Here is a 14,164-nt window from a genome sequence, read left to right as displayed (position 1 = left end):
AGGTGCCGTTCTCAAGGACGTCCAATCAACTTGAGAAATCTATCCTAGACACAGTTAGAGGATACGTCGGTGAAATTCGAACATCGTTGATGACTCATTCTGCTGGAGACGCTCAGTTCTCCAATGAATGGCTCGGCGTACAGAAACAAACGGACAAGTTAGGCGTCTAGTGTCGAACAAATACAAAGTGGCAACAGCGACGCTTTCAGTTGTGCAATTTTATAATCGTGCAATTAAATCGTGTGATACGAATTATTTGTTATTTGTACTCGTGCGTCGCTCGTCGCCTCAATGATTCTCGCCGTTCGGACCACGCGGCAGCGTGCTACGAACGGTAAGAATCATTTGAGGACGTGCACACATTAAAAGATCAATTGCCCCCTCAAAACGAGGACAAACCGAGCGGTAATAAGTAGGAGCGTCCGCCCGGAGAAACGATCATTACAGTCGTGTTCGTGTCGGATACACGAAACGATGACGGAATCTCCGAACACACGTTCAAATCATTGTCCCGTGGAAAGCGAACGTTTATACGTGTACCGGCTAATCTCGCGCATTAATACGTACTTTCATTGATAAGATCATCGATCACCAATTCTCATTGGTGTCCCTACTCATAAAATCGGAGCCGCGTGTATATTATTATTAAAACTGTGCTCCAAAAATCCATTCGCCGGTGGTTCCCAGTAAGCGGAGATCGGCTCTCGTATCAGTTTGTAACCGTAAACTGCCCGGCACTGTGCCAGACGTACTTTTCAACGCGCAATCATGAAAGGCACCGAGATGGGAGAGATGAAAGATATTGTGCTCCGCGAAATAGAGCCTCTGCTGCGGCAGAAACTTGGGAACGACGTGATCGTCGATAATTTCACGACGAAATCCCTGTTGCCGCCCGGTGAGAATTACGGGAGCACGATCCTGAAGGTTGACGTTGAGCTGAGAAAAGGGAAGGCAGGTAAAAAGGAGGAGATCCACCTGATCGGGAAGATGTTGCCGCCCACGGAATTTCAACGGCGCATCTTCGACACTCCCCGAACGTTCGCCAAAGAAATTTTCATGTACGAAACTATCGCGCCGGCCTACAACAAGATAGAACTCGAAGCTGGCCTAAAGATGAACGAGATATTCAATTTTATCCCGAAGTTCTACGGGTCCAGAATGTCCTTGCAACCGGACGTCGCAATGGACGACGATGCTGTTTTCCTGATGGAAAATTTGAAACTCAAGGGATACTACCACGGTGACAGGAGTATAGGTATCTTGATAATCTCACAGTCCCATCGAATTTATCAATCATTAGAATCATTCCACGGGGAACCTGTAATCCCCGTTTACGTAAGCTTCGTACTATTTATCTAGTTCTATTCGGATTAACTAGGCGGATGTAAATGTTAACGGTTGAGTAGCTCGTGTCAGTTTTCATCGGTAATCTTTTATCGTGAATCGACTTTGACCACCTTTATAAATATATGAGATAACTTGTTTCATATAGATTTTGTCCGTTTCACGACGGATTCGGTTCGTAATCTCGAAATTCTGGTTTCACGGTTAAATCGCCCCCTTCTCGATATTAATAGACGATACCGATATCTTCTTTCCCTACGAAGGCGACTGATGTTTCGACCGAACATTCCGAATGAATTGTCTTTATCAATTGTTCCATGCAGGATACGATCTGGAGCATTCGAGGATAGCCTTGAAAGCTTTGGCCAGGTTTCACGCTTTAGGGATAGCCGTCAAACAGAAGAAACCCGGCCTGTTCGAGGTGTTCAAGATGTACGCGAAGCAGGTGATACTCGAGAACGACCCCAACAAGGACGTGTTCCTGCTGATATCGAAGTCGATCAAGAACGACCCCGAAATCAGCATGTATCACGACAGATGCGACAAGGTCTTGAGAGAAATCGGGGTGAACGGAGTTTGGACGGACGTCCCTCGGGAGCCTTGGTCGTCGATCGTCCATTCGGACTTCTGGGTGAACAACGTGCTGTTCCATCGTGACGACAAAGGGCAAATCGACGATGTGAAAATGATCGATTTCCAAATGTACATTTACTCCAGCCCGTTGCGCGATTTACACCTGTATCTATTTACGAGCGTCGGGATCGACGTGACGGACGAACAACTCGTAGGCCTCATGGATTTGTATTACGACACGATTATAGAGAAATTGACCCAATTAGGCTGCAACACGAAAGATTACACTAAGGAGAGTTTCTGGGAGAAAATGAAGGAGGACGCGCCTCGTGAATTCGTGCACATAATATTTATGATCAAAGTTCTCACGCTAGACGTGAAGGAGTCGGGTCTTACTCTTAACAAAATGGACTCGGTCCTAATAGATTACGAAGGTAGTAAAATGTACACCGATCGACTACGTAAAACTGTAAACTTCTACTGCAAACGCGGCTGGGTACCTCCGCTGAACGAGACATCCTGAAGGAGTGTATTTTAAATGAACTCTTCGTATGAACGTTTCGCAAATTAATTGGAGTTTCGTCGGAGAAAGAAACGGTATTTTTATAATGAATAAACAGATATCTAAATGGGTATGTATTTTTATATAATCGCAGTCCTTATTGTTTTTCTTTTTTCAATAAAAATCGTGTAAACACTTCGTCGTTGTTATCTTGTTAAGAAGAATGTATAATAAATGATATACAACGACACAAAACGATATCATTCCTTATCAATCGAATTAATCGCCGTTCGAGTTTATCTTGAAATATTTATCTGATGGTATTATTCATTTAATTTAGACGAGTATGCTCGTTGATATACGACAGAACTCGTGGGTTGCGAACTTGAGGTAATAAAAAAGCTTTAGCATAATAATTATTGAGTCATACAGTGTATATGCTAATTTCGTTATCATTCGTCGGAGAAGTTTCGAATTTATTTTCATTTTTGCAATATTTTGAATTAACGTAGAAAGGAGGAACGAAGAATCTGAATTGCATAATCTAATAACGTTGTTTCCTTTATTGAACTAATATAAAATTGACAATGAATGTGATTCATTGGATCTGTGAAACCGGTTGGAACGGGGAAATTTAAAGGTAAAACGAAAGTCATGATGATTCATGAACGGATTCCGTCACTGTTGTCTTCGAGTACGTCTAAAATATGAGAAGTAAAGAGCAAACAACATATTTGTAACGTTAACAACGTTAATAAAATTAAGATGAACCGTACTCGTGTTACATTTCGTGTTTATCAACGCAAATACTTGAAACCGTGAGTAAGCGTGTGCAATATTTGGAATTACATAACGTGATGTAATAATTATTCTTTTTGTGCGCTTTAAATCATGTCCCGTGAATATTGTTCACGAAATCATAGCTTAAATTAAAGCCCAAGGAATCTGCTTTACGACGCGAAGATAATGATGAGAGGAAGATACGGTTCGTGACGTAGATGTAATTAAGATCATGGTCAATCATGTGACTGATTCCTTTCACATTTGGCGCCATCCCTGGGGGAACAATAAAGCTTGCATTTACAGACGCAGATTTAAGATAAGTAATACAAATACATTACGCATCGATCCATACTTTTCTTACTTTTCCTCTTTTCTGTTTCACGGTTTTACATATTTATCTTTTTCTTACAGAACGTCTGCCAAAAATGATAATTAATAACTTACTACGTATAAATTATGTATGAGATCATAATGAGAGAATTACAAAGCCTATGTTCTTAATTGTTTGTAATATACATAAACATGTGTTACACTTGACAGAATTAATATTAAAATTACTATTTAGAGACTATGATATAATAGAAACTTTTACCATAATGATAAACATTACTATGATACTGATAGTTTAATGCTGCCGTAGTTAACTTACGTTTGGGTAAAGTCGGCTGTGAGTAGCTAGGGACATTACGTACGTGTGACAGTGGCCCGCAGGGTGATGGTTATTTTTAAAGAGCATAATCGAGTGTTTTCCCTATGTTTTAATTAGTAAGACTAGGACGAAGCGACTGTGCTACAAGGAGACAGAAACTTCCTCGAGGAACCCCTGAAAACTTCTTGAGAAATCCCTCAAAAACTCTGGAGAAACTCCTCAAACCCCCTCAAGAAACTTCTTGTATTCCCTCGAAAAACCCCCGGAATTCTCTCGAGAAATCCCTCGAACCCGCTCAAGAAACCCCTCGAATCCCCTTAAGAAACCCCTCAAAACCCCCCGAGAAACTCTGGAAATCTCTCGAGAAACCCCTCGAACCTCCTCAAGAAATCGCTTCTGCCTTCTGCTTTGCCATGCATTGCTGAAAGGCACAAGGGATTTCTCAACGGGGTTCGAGGGGTCTCTCGAGAGATTTCCAGGTTTTCTCGAGGGGGTTCGAGGGGTTTCTTGAGGGGGTTCGAGGGGTCTTTCGAGAGATTTCTAAGGTTTCTCGAGGGGTACGAGGTGTTTCTTGAGGGGGTTCGAGGGGTTTCTTGAGGTGGTACGAGGGGTTTCTCGTGGGGGTTCGAGGGGTCTCCCGAGAGATTTCTAGGGTTTCTCGAGGGGGTTCGAGGGGTTTCTCGAAGAGGCACAAAGCAGGAATGTTAACCCCAAGATTTCGTTTCTTCTTTCCAGAATTTGGAACACAGATAAATATTTCGTTTATATGATGAATCTAAATAGTATAATTAACTGTTCACTGTCAAATATTCAATAAATATAAATAACACAGATAGTCGTATCTAATCTATTAAAAAGCAGTGAAGATAATAATTAAAAAAGAAATAATTTTTAAAAATCCCACTTCCTTATACTAGGTTGGTGACACCATCTAACGCAATATCGCTGAAACTTCTAGTAAAATATTACCTATTTCTCTCCGCTAGGTGCCACTATAATGATTATCTGTAGTCAATGTGTCGGTAATATATATTGTAGATAACGTCAATTTCTGTTTGTTATTAGAAATCGTTTAACTAAACATTTTATAAATTCTTTAGTTAATATCCGTGATATTCTTTTTGTAATTAGTCAGTTGGAAACAAGCCGTCATAGAAGTTGGTCGATAAAAATATTTCAACATTATAATTTAGTGAACATTGTAAATAAATAATATATTGAATGAAGAAACACGCTACGTATCGTTACCATATCGGCTGTGATTGTGGTAATGCCTTAAGTCTGTGTTTTTTAACTGATGTTTGGTGTATTCATGTATAGATGTCGCACCATTCAAAAACCTATAATACAAGAAGCGTCGCATGGTGCGATTACTTTACGCAGTGAGCCATACGACGAATGAATTGGAGATCATTTGGTAGTATTCGAAAGCATGGCAACTGCTTTGAGACTGAGGCTTGCACTTAAATTAGGAAGATCTCTTTCAAGACCGCTCAGTCGGAATTTTGAAAGAGATTATTTAGAAAGACAATGTCGAAGACTTTCAGGTTTGTTCATTTTCATAGTATATTAATTAAGTTTATGTTTCTATTTTAACAATTAAACATATTTTAAGGTTACATAGATATATTTGTTGCTTTTATAGATTGAATGTATTTTTACTGATAAATTGAATGTTAGATAATTAGTTTCTGAGCTTTCAATAACCTATTGCAATCACCTAGCAATTTAAGTGTTATATACTAAGCGTATATGTTACAGCAAATTGCTCAATAAGATGTTTTTCTTCACAAACTGCAACTCAAACCACAGAACAGCACAATATCATAAAGGATACAGAGAAACCTACAGGTACCATAGAAATGTAGTCTATTGTATTATAAGCCTGATAGTGCATAAAAACAAATCCATGGATATAATGTAAAAGTAATTTATTTTAATATCTATGTGCTTCTATCTAGGAGAAACTGTAAAACATGAATTTAAATCTGAAACACAAATGCTCTTACAAATTGTTGCTAAGTCTTTATATTCAGAGAAAGAGGTAAAATTGAGTTTATATGCACCAATTTTTAATAAATTATAAAAGTTGATTGGGAATAGCATTTGTTAATGATTTTATTGTTTGTGATCTAAGGTATTCATTCGTGAATTGATCTCCAATGCTAGTGATGCTATTGAGAAACTAAGATATGTCAGGTTGAGTGACAATGAGGCATCTGAGACTGCTGGTAATAGAAATTTAGAAATTCACATTGCCACTGATAAACAGAATAGAACCCTCACAATTCAGGACACAGGAATTGGCATGACTCGTGAAGAGCTAATATCACATTTAGGAACTATAGCCAGATCTGGTTCTAAAGTAAATAGAGTTGAAGTATAATATAGTACATAATTCTCATAATTTTCAGTTTTTCAAACTAATATTAATTACAGGCGTTCCTAGAGAAATTAAAGGAATCCCAAAATGCCAGTGATACATCTCAAATTATTGGTCAATTTGGGGTTGGTTTCTACAGTGTTTTCATGGTTGCTGATAAAGTAGAATTATTTACAAAATCCTTTAAAAAAGATTCTGAAGGTTTATGTTGGACCTCTGATGGGTAAGGAATTTAGGAGATATTATCTATGATAATTTTCTTTATATTGAAATATTCATATATTAACATGAAACAACATTGTATGCAGTTCAGGTACTTTTGAAATCTCAACAGCTGATGGAGTTCAGCCGGGAACAAAAATTGTAATCCATATGAAAGTTGATTCTCGTGAATTTAGCGACGAAACTACAATTAATAGTGAGTTCATTGAATTGTTTTTTAATATTTTAACGATCACTAACGATTATTTCAATATGTCACAGGTATCATTAAGAAATATAGTAACTTCGTCAGTATTCCTATTTATGTTAATGGCACGAGAGTTAACACAATTCAGGTAAATTTGAGGAAAATGTTTTATATTTATCACTTGCGTCACGTTTATTCATTTTTCATTTTTAGCCGCTTTGGATGCTTGATCCAAAAGACATTACGCAGCTTCAGCACGCCGAATTCTATAGATTTATTGGGAACTGTTTCGACTCTCCGCGATTCTTATTACATTACACTACTGATGTTCCTTTGAGTATTAGAGCATTATTGTATTTCTCTGAGGAAAAACCAGGATTATTTGACTTGGCTAGGGACACAAATAGCGGTGTCTCTTTATACAGTCGAAAAATTTTAATTAAAAGCAAAGCAGAAAATATTTTACCGAAATGGCTACGTTTCGTTAAAGGTGTCGTAGATTCCGAAGACATTCCGCTTAATCTAAGCCGGGAATTATTGCAGAACAGTGCTTTAATTGGGTATGAAATACAAAATTTGTTATTCGCACATAAATAATAATTCCTTTTATTTTCTACAACTCATTTCAATTCCAGAAAATTGAGGAGTGTTTTAACATTGCGCATTCTGAAATTTTTGAACGAACGATCTCAGAAAGAGGCTGAGTCATATAATGAATTCTATAAAGACTATGGTATTTTCTTGAAGGAAGGTATTGTCAGCAGTCAAGATCAGAGAGAGAAGGAAACAATAGCGTCACTTTTAAGATTCGAGTCATCTGCAAAGCCACCTAAAGAATTAGTTAGCATAGATGATTATTGCAAATGTATACCGGCAGATCAAACGACCATATATTATTTATCAGCGCCCAGGTAAGAAACTAATTATTTCTAATCGAACAAATTAGTTAAAAATTTTCATAAATAAATATTATAATTTTTCTACTAGTCGAACTCTAGCCGAGCAGTCGCCGTATTATGAATCCTTGAAGAAACGTAATGTGGAAGTATTATTTTGTTACGAACCGTACGACGAGCTAGTTCTAATGCAATTACGAAATTACAAAACCTATTCTCTGAGTTCTGTTGAAAAAGAAATGCGCGACGACACGAATAAATCTAACGATCTCAGTGAGTCGTTTAAATTATGATAATTTGTAAATATTCTAGTATATTTGTTTTAACATTTTTTTACATTCGTTTAGATCTAATCAATCAGGAAGAAATCAACAATCTCATAGCTTATATGAGAAACGTTTTACCGAAAAAGGCATACGACATTAAAACGACTACACGTCTTGAATCGCATCCCTGTGTTGTGACGGTGACAGACATGACGGCTGCTAGGCATTTTGTCCGGACGCAGACTCACCAAATGGATGAAGAGCTGCGGTACTCTGTCCTCCAACCACGCTTGGAAATTAATCCTAATCATCCTATCATTAAAAAGCTGTGCCAGTTGATAAAGACAGATACCAAGCTGGCAGATCTTCTCATTCAACAGGTATGTTTTTTAATTATACTTTTATCGATATCGAGTGTCTTGTAAATTAATATATTTATTCATTCCATGTTAGCTGTTTATGAGCAGCATGGTTGGTGCCGGTTTAATCGAAGATCCCCGAATATTGTTAACGCCAATGAACGAGTTGTTAACTTTAGCATTAGAGAAACATTAGTTTATACTTAGTTTAAGATGTTACCAATGCAACCAATTAGTTGTAATTATTTTCTATAAAAGTGTCTCCCGAATAAAACGACTGTTTTACATTTATAAAACCTTCTTCTTCACCATTAAAAGAACATTCTGTACAATAGACGGAGTTTACTGAAATATTAACTAAAACGTTGACAAATCTCGGGAGAAATGTGGAAAATTAGGGTAGAACCTATGGAGTAATATAACAGTACAAAACCGTAGGCAAGATTGTTTTCTTTATTACAATAGGTTGATCTTGTACAAATTAATTATAGCCTTATAATTATAACAAGTCAAGTTCCTCACTGTCTGAAAGATTCCATGATAATCGATATGTATTCTATTAGCGGGGCTAAAGTGTTTACGGTGAATTTGGAAGTTGTACCCACATAACGTTTCCTTTTTTCCCTTGTTTCGTTCTATACTCTTCTTTTCTCACAATTGTACAATTATGGCAAGTTCGTGATAAAGTGAAACGTAAAAATAGAACTGTTCATTAGTCTGCGAATGTAATCAAGTATAAAAAAAAAAGAAAAAGAAAACGTAGGTAAACATAATTCAGAGAAAACGGTGGAAGTGTTTCGTAACGCGCGAAGTAAAAAAAAAAAAAAAAAAAAGAATGGACAGTCGTATGTTTCTTCGATCAATTCCGATTGCTTGGATCGTTAAGCGAATTGAAATCATTAAAGTCTACCATCCTCGTAGGAAGAAACGTTCCATTACAAAAGAAAAACCTTAATTAACGTCGCTAATCGATCAGAAGCTCCTACAAAATATTGCGTGTTCCTCTCTTCCTTATCTTTACAATCGGATCGTTTCGCTGCTACTAAAACCTCGATCGGGTCTCACCGATGTCGACAGGGCGCACACGTTTTGTTGATCAAGCCCCGTCCCTCGGCCCGTCGGTTCGCAATTAAAAAATAAACCTAATCTTAACAGTTAAGGAAATTCACTGTGCTTCGACGCAAACTGAAACTTTCACTGCTTGGCTTGGATGTTCTTTCCCGATACAATTTGTTAAGTTAAAACTGTACAATATCCTTATTCTCATTCTAATATAGAATAAATTGTCTAGGGTCAATTGTATCCGCGTGTCCGTTGTCGCACTGAAATTTCAGAGAGGGGAGGCACAGCTGTTTCATGAATCCACGCAAAGAACGAGACAATTTGATCGTTTCACGCCCCTTGGTCGAACGCAAAGAAGAAGTCACCCTGTTTCGCGTTGTCGTTTAAACGTGGCTTTAATTGTTATTTTAACCCACTAAGTGTAGAATTAAACAAAATGGCTGGCGTCCGTCGCCGGACAGGAACATAAGAAGAAAAGTGAATTTAATAGGGAAATTCTACGCGTACAAGAAACAAGGAGAGGGGGAAAAATATATATACATATATATATATATATATGTATGAATATGTATATATATATAAAAACTCGCGTACACTTCACCGAATATTAAGCTGCCGCTAGATTACTTTAATAAAAAGTATTCTGCATGGAAGTACACAGTGTTCTAATGAACATTTAGGCACGGAAATAAGTTTTCTTGATCCTTTGTGTCGGCTACACAAATCAATCAATAGAAATGCATTGTTTATAAATATGGCATTAACGATTGGCAGTTTAAGAGAAACGTCTCGTTAGAATCAACATGGACAGATTCGGAGGATGAGATTAAATCGCGTGAGAACTATGAGTTAATCCATGAACTGCGCGCGCGCGTGTGGCTGTGTCTAAATGTACGTGTGTGTATGTGTGGATGTCTTCTGTGTGTTTTGCATCGCTGAGCAGTCTTATCGGAGAGTAGATGAATGTTAAAGCGTGATGTAAGTAGTAGCACCATGTATACGGTTATGTTTCGTCGAGAACTGATGGTGACTGATGAAAGAAGAAGAAATTTCGTGTGAACGGAAAACGATTAAGATTAATGATTAATAATAGAAAGAAAGGAGAACAAGATAAGAGAGAGAGAAAAAAAAAACATATAAAGGTAAAAATATCAAAAGAAACGGAAGTTGAACGAACGGAACGTTGACTTAGCTTACGTACATACGAGGGAGGAACACTATCCTCCGTTATCTTGCTTAATTTCTTCCCTTTTTATAAAACGTCGGATAGTTAATATTACAATCATTATGATACAAGTCATAGTATTTGATCATCGTATAAACATTATTATCATCACAGTAAAAATATTTTCATTAATCTGTTTCCATTTGTCTCCATTTAACTATCGTGCTTCGCCGCGGATAAACGCTTGGGCGCGAACGACGCACAGATATATATAATATATATATATATATTCGCTCCCCTAGAAGTAGAGCGCACTGTTCCATTTATATTCTTCATTTCTTTCACTAGAGTCAATTTATTCATTTTACTCGCTAGACTACGCTGTGTACTTATCCTTTATAATTATTTAAGTAGTCCGTCGCGGTTCACCTTGTACGTAACCAAAATAATGTCGGTTAGCAAATAGTAAAAATACAGAAATGTACCTATGTACCATTCTTCCATGTTTCTCTCCCCGCTTCCCTTCTCGTCACCATTTCGTTTTCGTCGCGCTGAAATCAATATAGCGTGTCGTGGATCAAACGTGTCTGAAGGTTTTTAAACGATAGGTCATTAAATAATAATCATTGGTCTGACGACGCGGTCGTGATTAACATTTATCCTCCCACAAGCAACGAATTCCATTCTCAATCCGAGAGAAAACTCCTTATGTCCGTAATAGTTTCGCACAACAGTTGCCGTAGTAATATAATAAATCCATTTCACTAAAACCTCATCCCCTTTGGTAGAATTGAGGAAACAGAAAAAGGTCAACGTTACAAACGGATTTCCCTGGACGCCGGAGGGGCCCGCGTCAGAACAATTGCAATCGAATGAGAATCCTTGTTGTGTCTTATATACCGAAAAGACGTGCGTCGCGTTTCACGATATAACAGCGTGTGAACGCAAAGTATCGCGCGGAAAGAATACTTTGCTCCCCAAATATTGCGTCCGTTTTCCTGCATCGCCGCTCCATGGAATTTCTTCGAGGAATTAAGTACTTACGTCAGTACCTAAGCTCTACCTACATAGGAGATTTGAGGTACGATGTACCCAGCATGGGAGTGAACGTACATCGTTGGCTCGCTAGGAGAGCTAGCATCTGGCTCGACTCTAGCTCCAGTGAAATTTTCAGAGACGCTTCTCGACTTCAAACAATTTCATTCGGCGTAATGCAACACATATCTTCGACGACAGGATAACAACAAATAATCGTACAATCATCCTTCATTCAAAGGAAAGAACATTAAAAGTTCCAACGTAGCCAACCAGATTCCTTGTTCCTCAAACATCGAGATTCATCCCCAAAAATTCCACGATAGTCTACGTCAGACGTGTCCCCCGGCCATCACGGGAATTCATTACCCATGTCCGCCATTTTCCTTACATCGTAGCTGCCTCTGTACACATTCTCTCTTTCACGCATCATCTCTCTCTCTCTCTCTCTCTCTCTCTCTCCCTTCCTATCTACGCTGATAATGTTACGTATGTACAAAAAAATTGTCGTAATATTCACAAAGATGCGCACTCGAAGTCTTCCTCGATGAGCACAGAAGGAACACGATCACGTTCAGTCGGCCCTGAAACGGTGTCACCGCTGTTCGTCACACCGAGGTCTGCGTGATACCGTTCCCCGACAACCATAGGCGGCCATTGCTCTTCTGCTCGGCGATCTCGTACTCGGAGTCGTCGATCTCGCAGAGATTGGTGGACAGGTCGCTGTTGCTGGTCGCGCCGCCCAGCAACGAGTTCCTCTCTTCCAAGGTGGTGATCACCGAGCCGATCTCGTCGGCTTCGTCCCCCTTGTGGCATCGGTTCCGTCGCGTGCTCGGGAAACCATAAGGCACTACGTCGTCCTCCTCCTCGTCAGATTCTAGGGTGCTGAGACGTCCGTTCAACGGGTTCGTCTCGTTCTCCGTGTCCGTGTGGATGTTGTAATGGGGCAAGTACGAGTTCGGGTGACGGAGATAGCTCTCGGAACCCTTGTACTTGTATTCACCCTCGCCGCCGCTGTCCAGCGGATTCAGTCGCTGCGTCTCCGTGCAGTGATACTGCTCCGAGAACTCGGTCCCGCATTCCGAGTCGCCGACGTACTCCGACTCCTGGTCTTCGTTCAGCGTCTCGATGTCCCTCCCGGGATCTACAGAGCCGTGCACTGGAAATCAACGGATCGATCAGGTTCCGGTTGCCTTCGACGATCGAATTAACACGCTCGTCAACGTGACAGATACTTGATGGAATCCTCGAAACGGTATTCTGAATTCATTGGTAGAATGATCGAAGATTGCGAGGATTACACCGTATCGATCCGGATGACGAACATGCGATTAAACGGTACTTAGGACTGGGATTAAGAGGGCTCCCGCGGTTCGATTACGATCTGATTTAGCATTCGCCGGTGTGGTTCACCGGAAAGCAGAAGTAGATTGCGTTTTAGGGTAAGCTGCAGTGATAGTAAGGCGTGTCGTTTGTCTACTTATGTACAGAATTCATTGCAGCGTAAGTGTGGGACCGATAGTTATGAAAAGAGAAGCTGGATAGTCGTTGCTTTCTGGTTTCCAGATAGAACTCGGTAGATCCTACGAAGATATATTTCGTGGTTTCGTTAGTCGTTTCATTCAGGCGTCGGTACGTTAAGAGGCGAGTGGTACAGATGAAATGGTGATTATAAGAGTCTGAAGTTAGTTATGCGAGTGCAGGTAGAAGCGGTGAAACGTGCACGCTACGCCGCTACTCACCTGACGGTAGCTGATGAGTGTTTGATTCGTTACTCTCATTGCTGTGGAAGCTGGACGAATCTGGAACTTCGCTTCCGGGTACCTCCGTGATGTTAGGTAGGGGGTTTTGACTTGGCCTGACCCAGTCTGAACAGTCCCAGTGATACCCTAAAAGCATTGCAGACAACAACTGTACTCCGACACGCTACATGCGACGATCTAGCGCCGCGATACGGAGCGGAAGAGAGAAGCCTTGTGTGTATCCTGTCTGTTTCTTAGCTCTGTGCGTGTATCATTTGTACGTGTACGTGTCTTTGTTACGTGGATGGTTGGAGCGGTGAAAAAAGGGGGGGGTGGAAGGTTAAAATAAAAAGTAAAGACTGGCCAAAAGAGATAATAGGTACAGCGAGAAGCGAAGCGACCCAAATATCTGTGATATCATCGTCAATCTTTCAGGCATACTAGTTACTCGGACTTACCACCGACAATACGAGGATCATCCTCGATAGACGTCATGGAGGTCACGGAGGTCCCACCTCCATGAGGCACGCGTCGAGAAGAATTTAGTAGAAGTCCTCCAGTGGTCAGCTCTGGTACCACTGGGCTCGCTCGTTTCAGGTCTGTTAGCGCACACAATACGATACACCAGTGTTAATTTCAATTCGCTACACGCCCAAGTCAGCATACTCTTCTGGGTATTCGTATTGAGATGATGGAAAGAGGAAACAGTACTAGGGGTAGGTGGAAGTTCTGTAGCGTCTACCGTACCGACGTTATCTTTCGTGTCGAACAACTGTTAGCACGATCGGTTTACATGGGCTGTCTACTTTATCTTGTAGAACGTGTTTTACAACCTGATAAGGGACAAACAGCATTCTAGGGGCTTGACCGTAACAGTTACGTTATTTCATTGTTTAGGAATGAGTTACTTGTCTATTGACCAACAGCGAGTCATATACCACTTTTATGATCAGAGACAACGCATGTACGAAAATATTTTACTGACTGTATTCATAC

General features: G+C 39.8%; 3 protein-coding genes across 12 annotated transcripts in view; 2 read left to right on the top strand and 1 right to left on the bottom strand.

Moving 5' to 3' along the window:
* The first annotated feature begins 105 nt into the window (after positions 1–105).
* Positions 106–2,617, top strand: LOC116429826 (uncharacterized). The gene is made up of 2 exons (XM_031983181.2): positions 106–1,255; positions 1,668–2,617. Exons 1-2 carry the CDS (start codon positions 769–771, stop codon positions 2,438–2,440), a joined length of 1,260 nt encoding a protein of 419 aa, XP_031839041.1. The 5' UTR covers positions 106–768; the 3' UTR covers positions 2,441–2,617.
* A 2,575-nt stretch (positions 2,618–5,192) lies between these two features.
* Positions 5,193–8,438, top strand: Trap1 (TNF receptor associated protein 1). Its single transcript, XM_031982808.2, has 12 exons — positions 5,193–5,398; positions 5,613–5,702; positions 5,813–5,895; positions 5,989–6,216; positions 6,291–6,457; positions 6,543–6,652; positions 6,718–6,791; positions 6,857–7,203; positions 7,279–7,554; positions 7,631–7,812; positions 7,887–8,185; positions 8,259–8,438. The coding sequence occupies exons 1-12, from the start codon at positions 5,284–5,286 to the stop codon at positions 8,358–8,360; spliced, it is 2,073 nt and encodes a 690-aa protein (XP_031838668.1). The 5' UTR covers positions 5,193–5,283; the 3' UTR covers positions 8,361–8,438.
* Positions 8,439–8,605: 167 nt separating this feature from the next.
* kug (FAT atypical cadherin kugelei) overlaps positions 8,606–14,164 on the bottom strand; it is a 424,350-nt gene continuing 418,791 nt past the window's right edge. For 6 of the 10 annotated variants that reach the window (XM_076371210.1, XM_076371213.1, XM_076371214.1 and 3 more), the window contains 3 exons: positions 13,627–13,767; positions 13,169–13,315; positions 8,606–12,585 (listed from right to left, as the gene is read on the bottom strand). In XM_076371210.1, coding sequence (XP_076227325.1) covers positions 12,035–12,585; positions 13,169–13,315; positions 13,627–13,767 — 839 coding nt within the window. In that variant the 3' untranslated portion in view covers positions 8,606–12,034. The remainder of the gene's footprint in view (positions 12,586–13,168; positions 13,316–13,626; positions 13,768–14,164) is intronic. The other 4 variants (XM_076371212.1, XM_076371216.1, XM_076371217.1 and 1 more) reach the window with 4 other exon arrangements.

The sequence above is a fragment of the Nomia melanderi genome, chromosome 10 (assembly GCF_051020985.1).
Source record: "Nomia melanderi isolate GNS246 chromosome 10, iyNomMela1, whole genome shotgun sequence".
In the NCBI taxonomy this organism is placed as follows: Eukaryota; Metazoa; Arthropoda; class Insecta; order Hymenoptera; family Halictidae; genus Nomia; species Nomia melanderi.
This window is presented reverse-complemented; position numbering and strand designations above follow the sequence as displayed.

Coding starts and splice junctions, on each gene's coding strand:
- Trap1 (XM_031982808.2), top strand. CDS start 5,284: ATGGCAACTGCTTTGAGACTGAGGCTTGCACTTAAATTAGGAAGATCT. Junction 5,703..5,812: donor GGATACAGAGAAACCTACAG/GTACCATAGAAA, acceptor GCTTCTATCTAG/GAGAAACTGTAAAACATGAA. Junction 6,792..6,856: donor CGAGAGTTAACACAATTCAG/GTAAATTTGAGG, acceptor TTTCATTTTTAG/CCGCTTTGGATGCTTGATCC.
- LOC116429826 (XM_031983181.2), top strand. CDS start 769: ATGAAAGGCACCGAGATGGGAGAGATGAAAGATATTGTGCTCCGCGAA. Junction 1,256..1,667: donor CCACGGTGACAGGAGTATAG/GTATCTTGATAA, acceptor TGTTCCATGCAG/GATACGATCTGGAGCATTCG.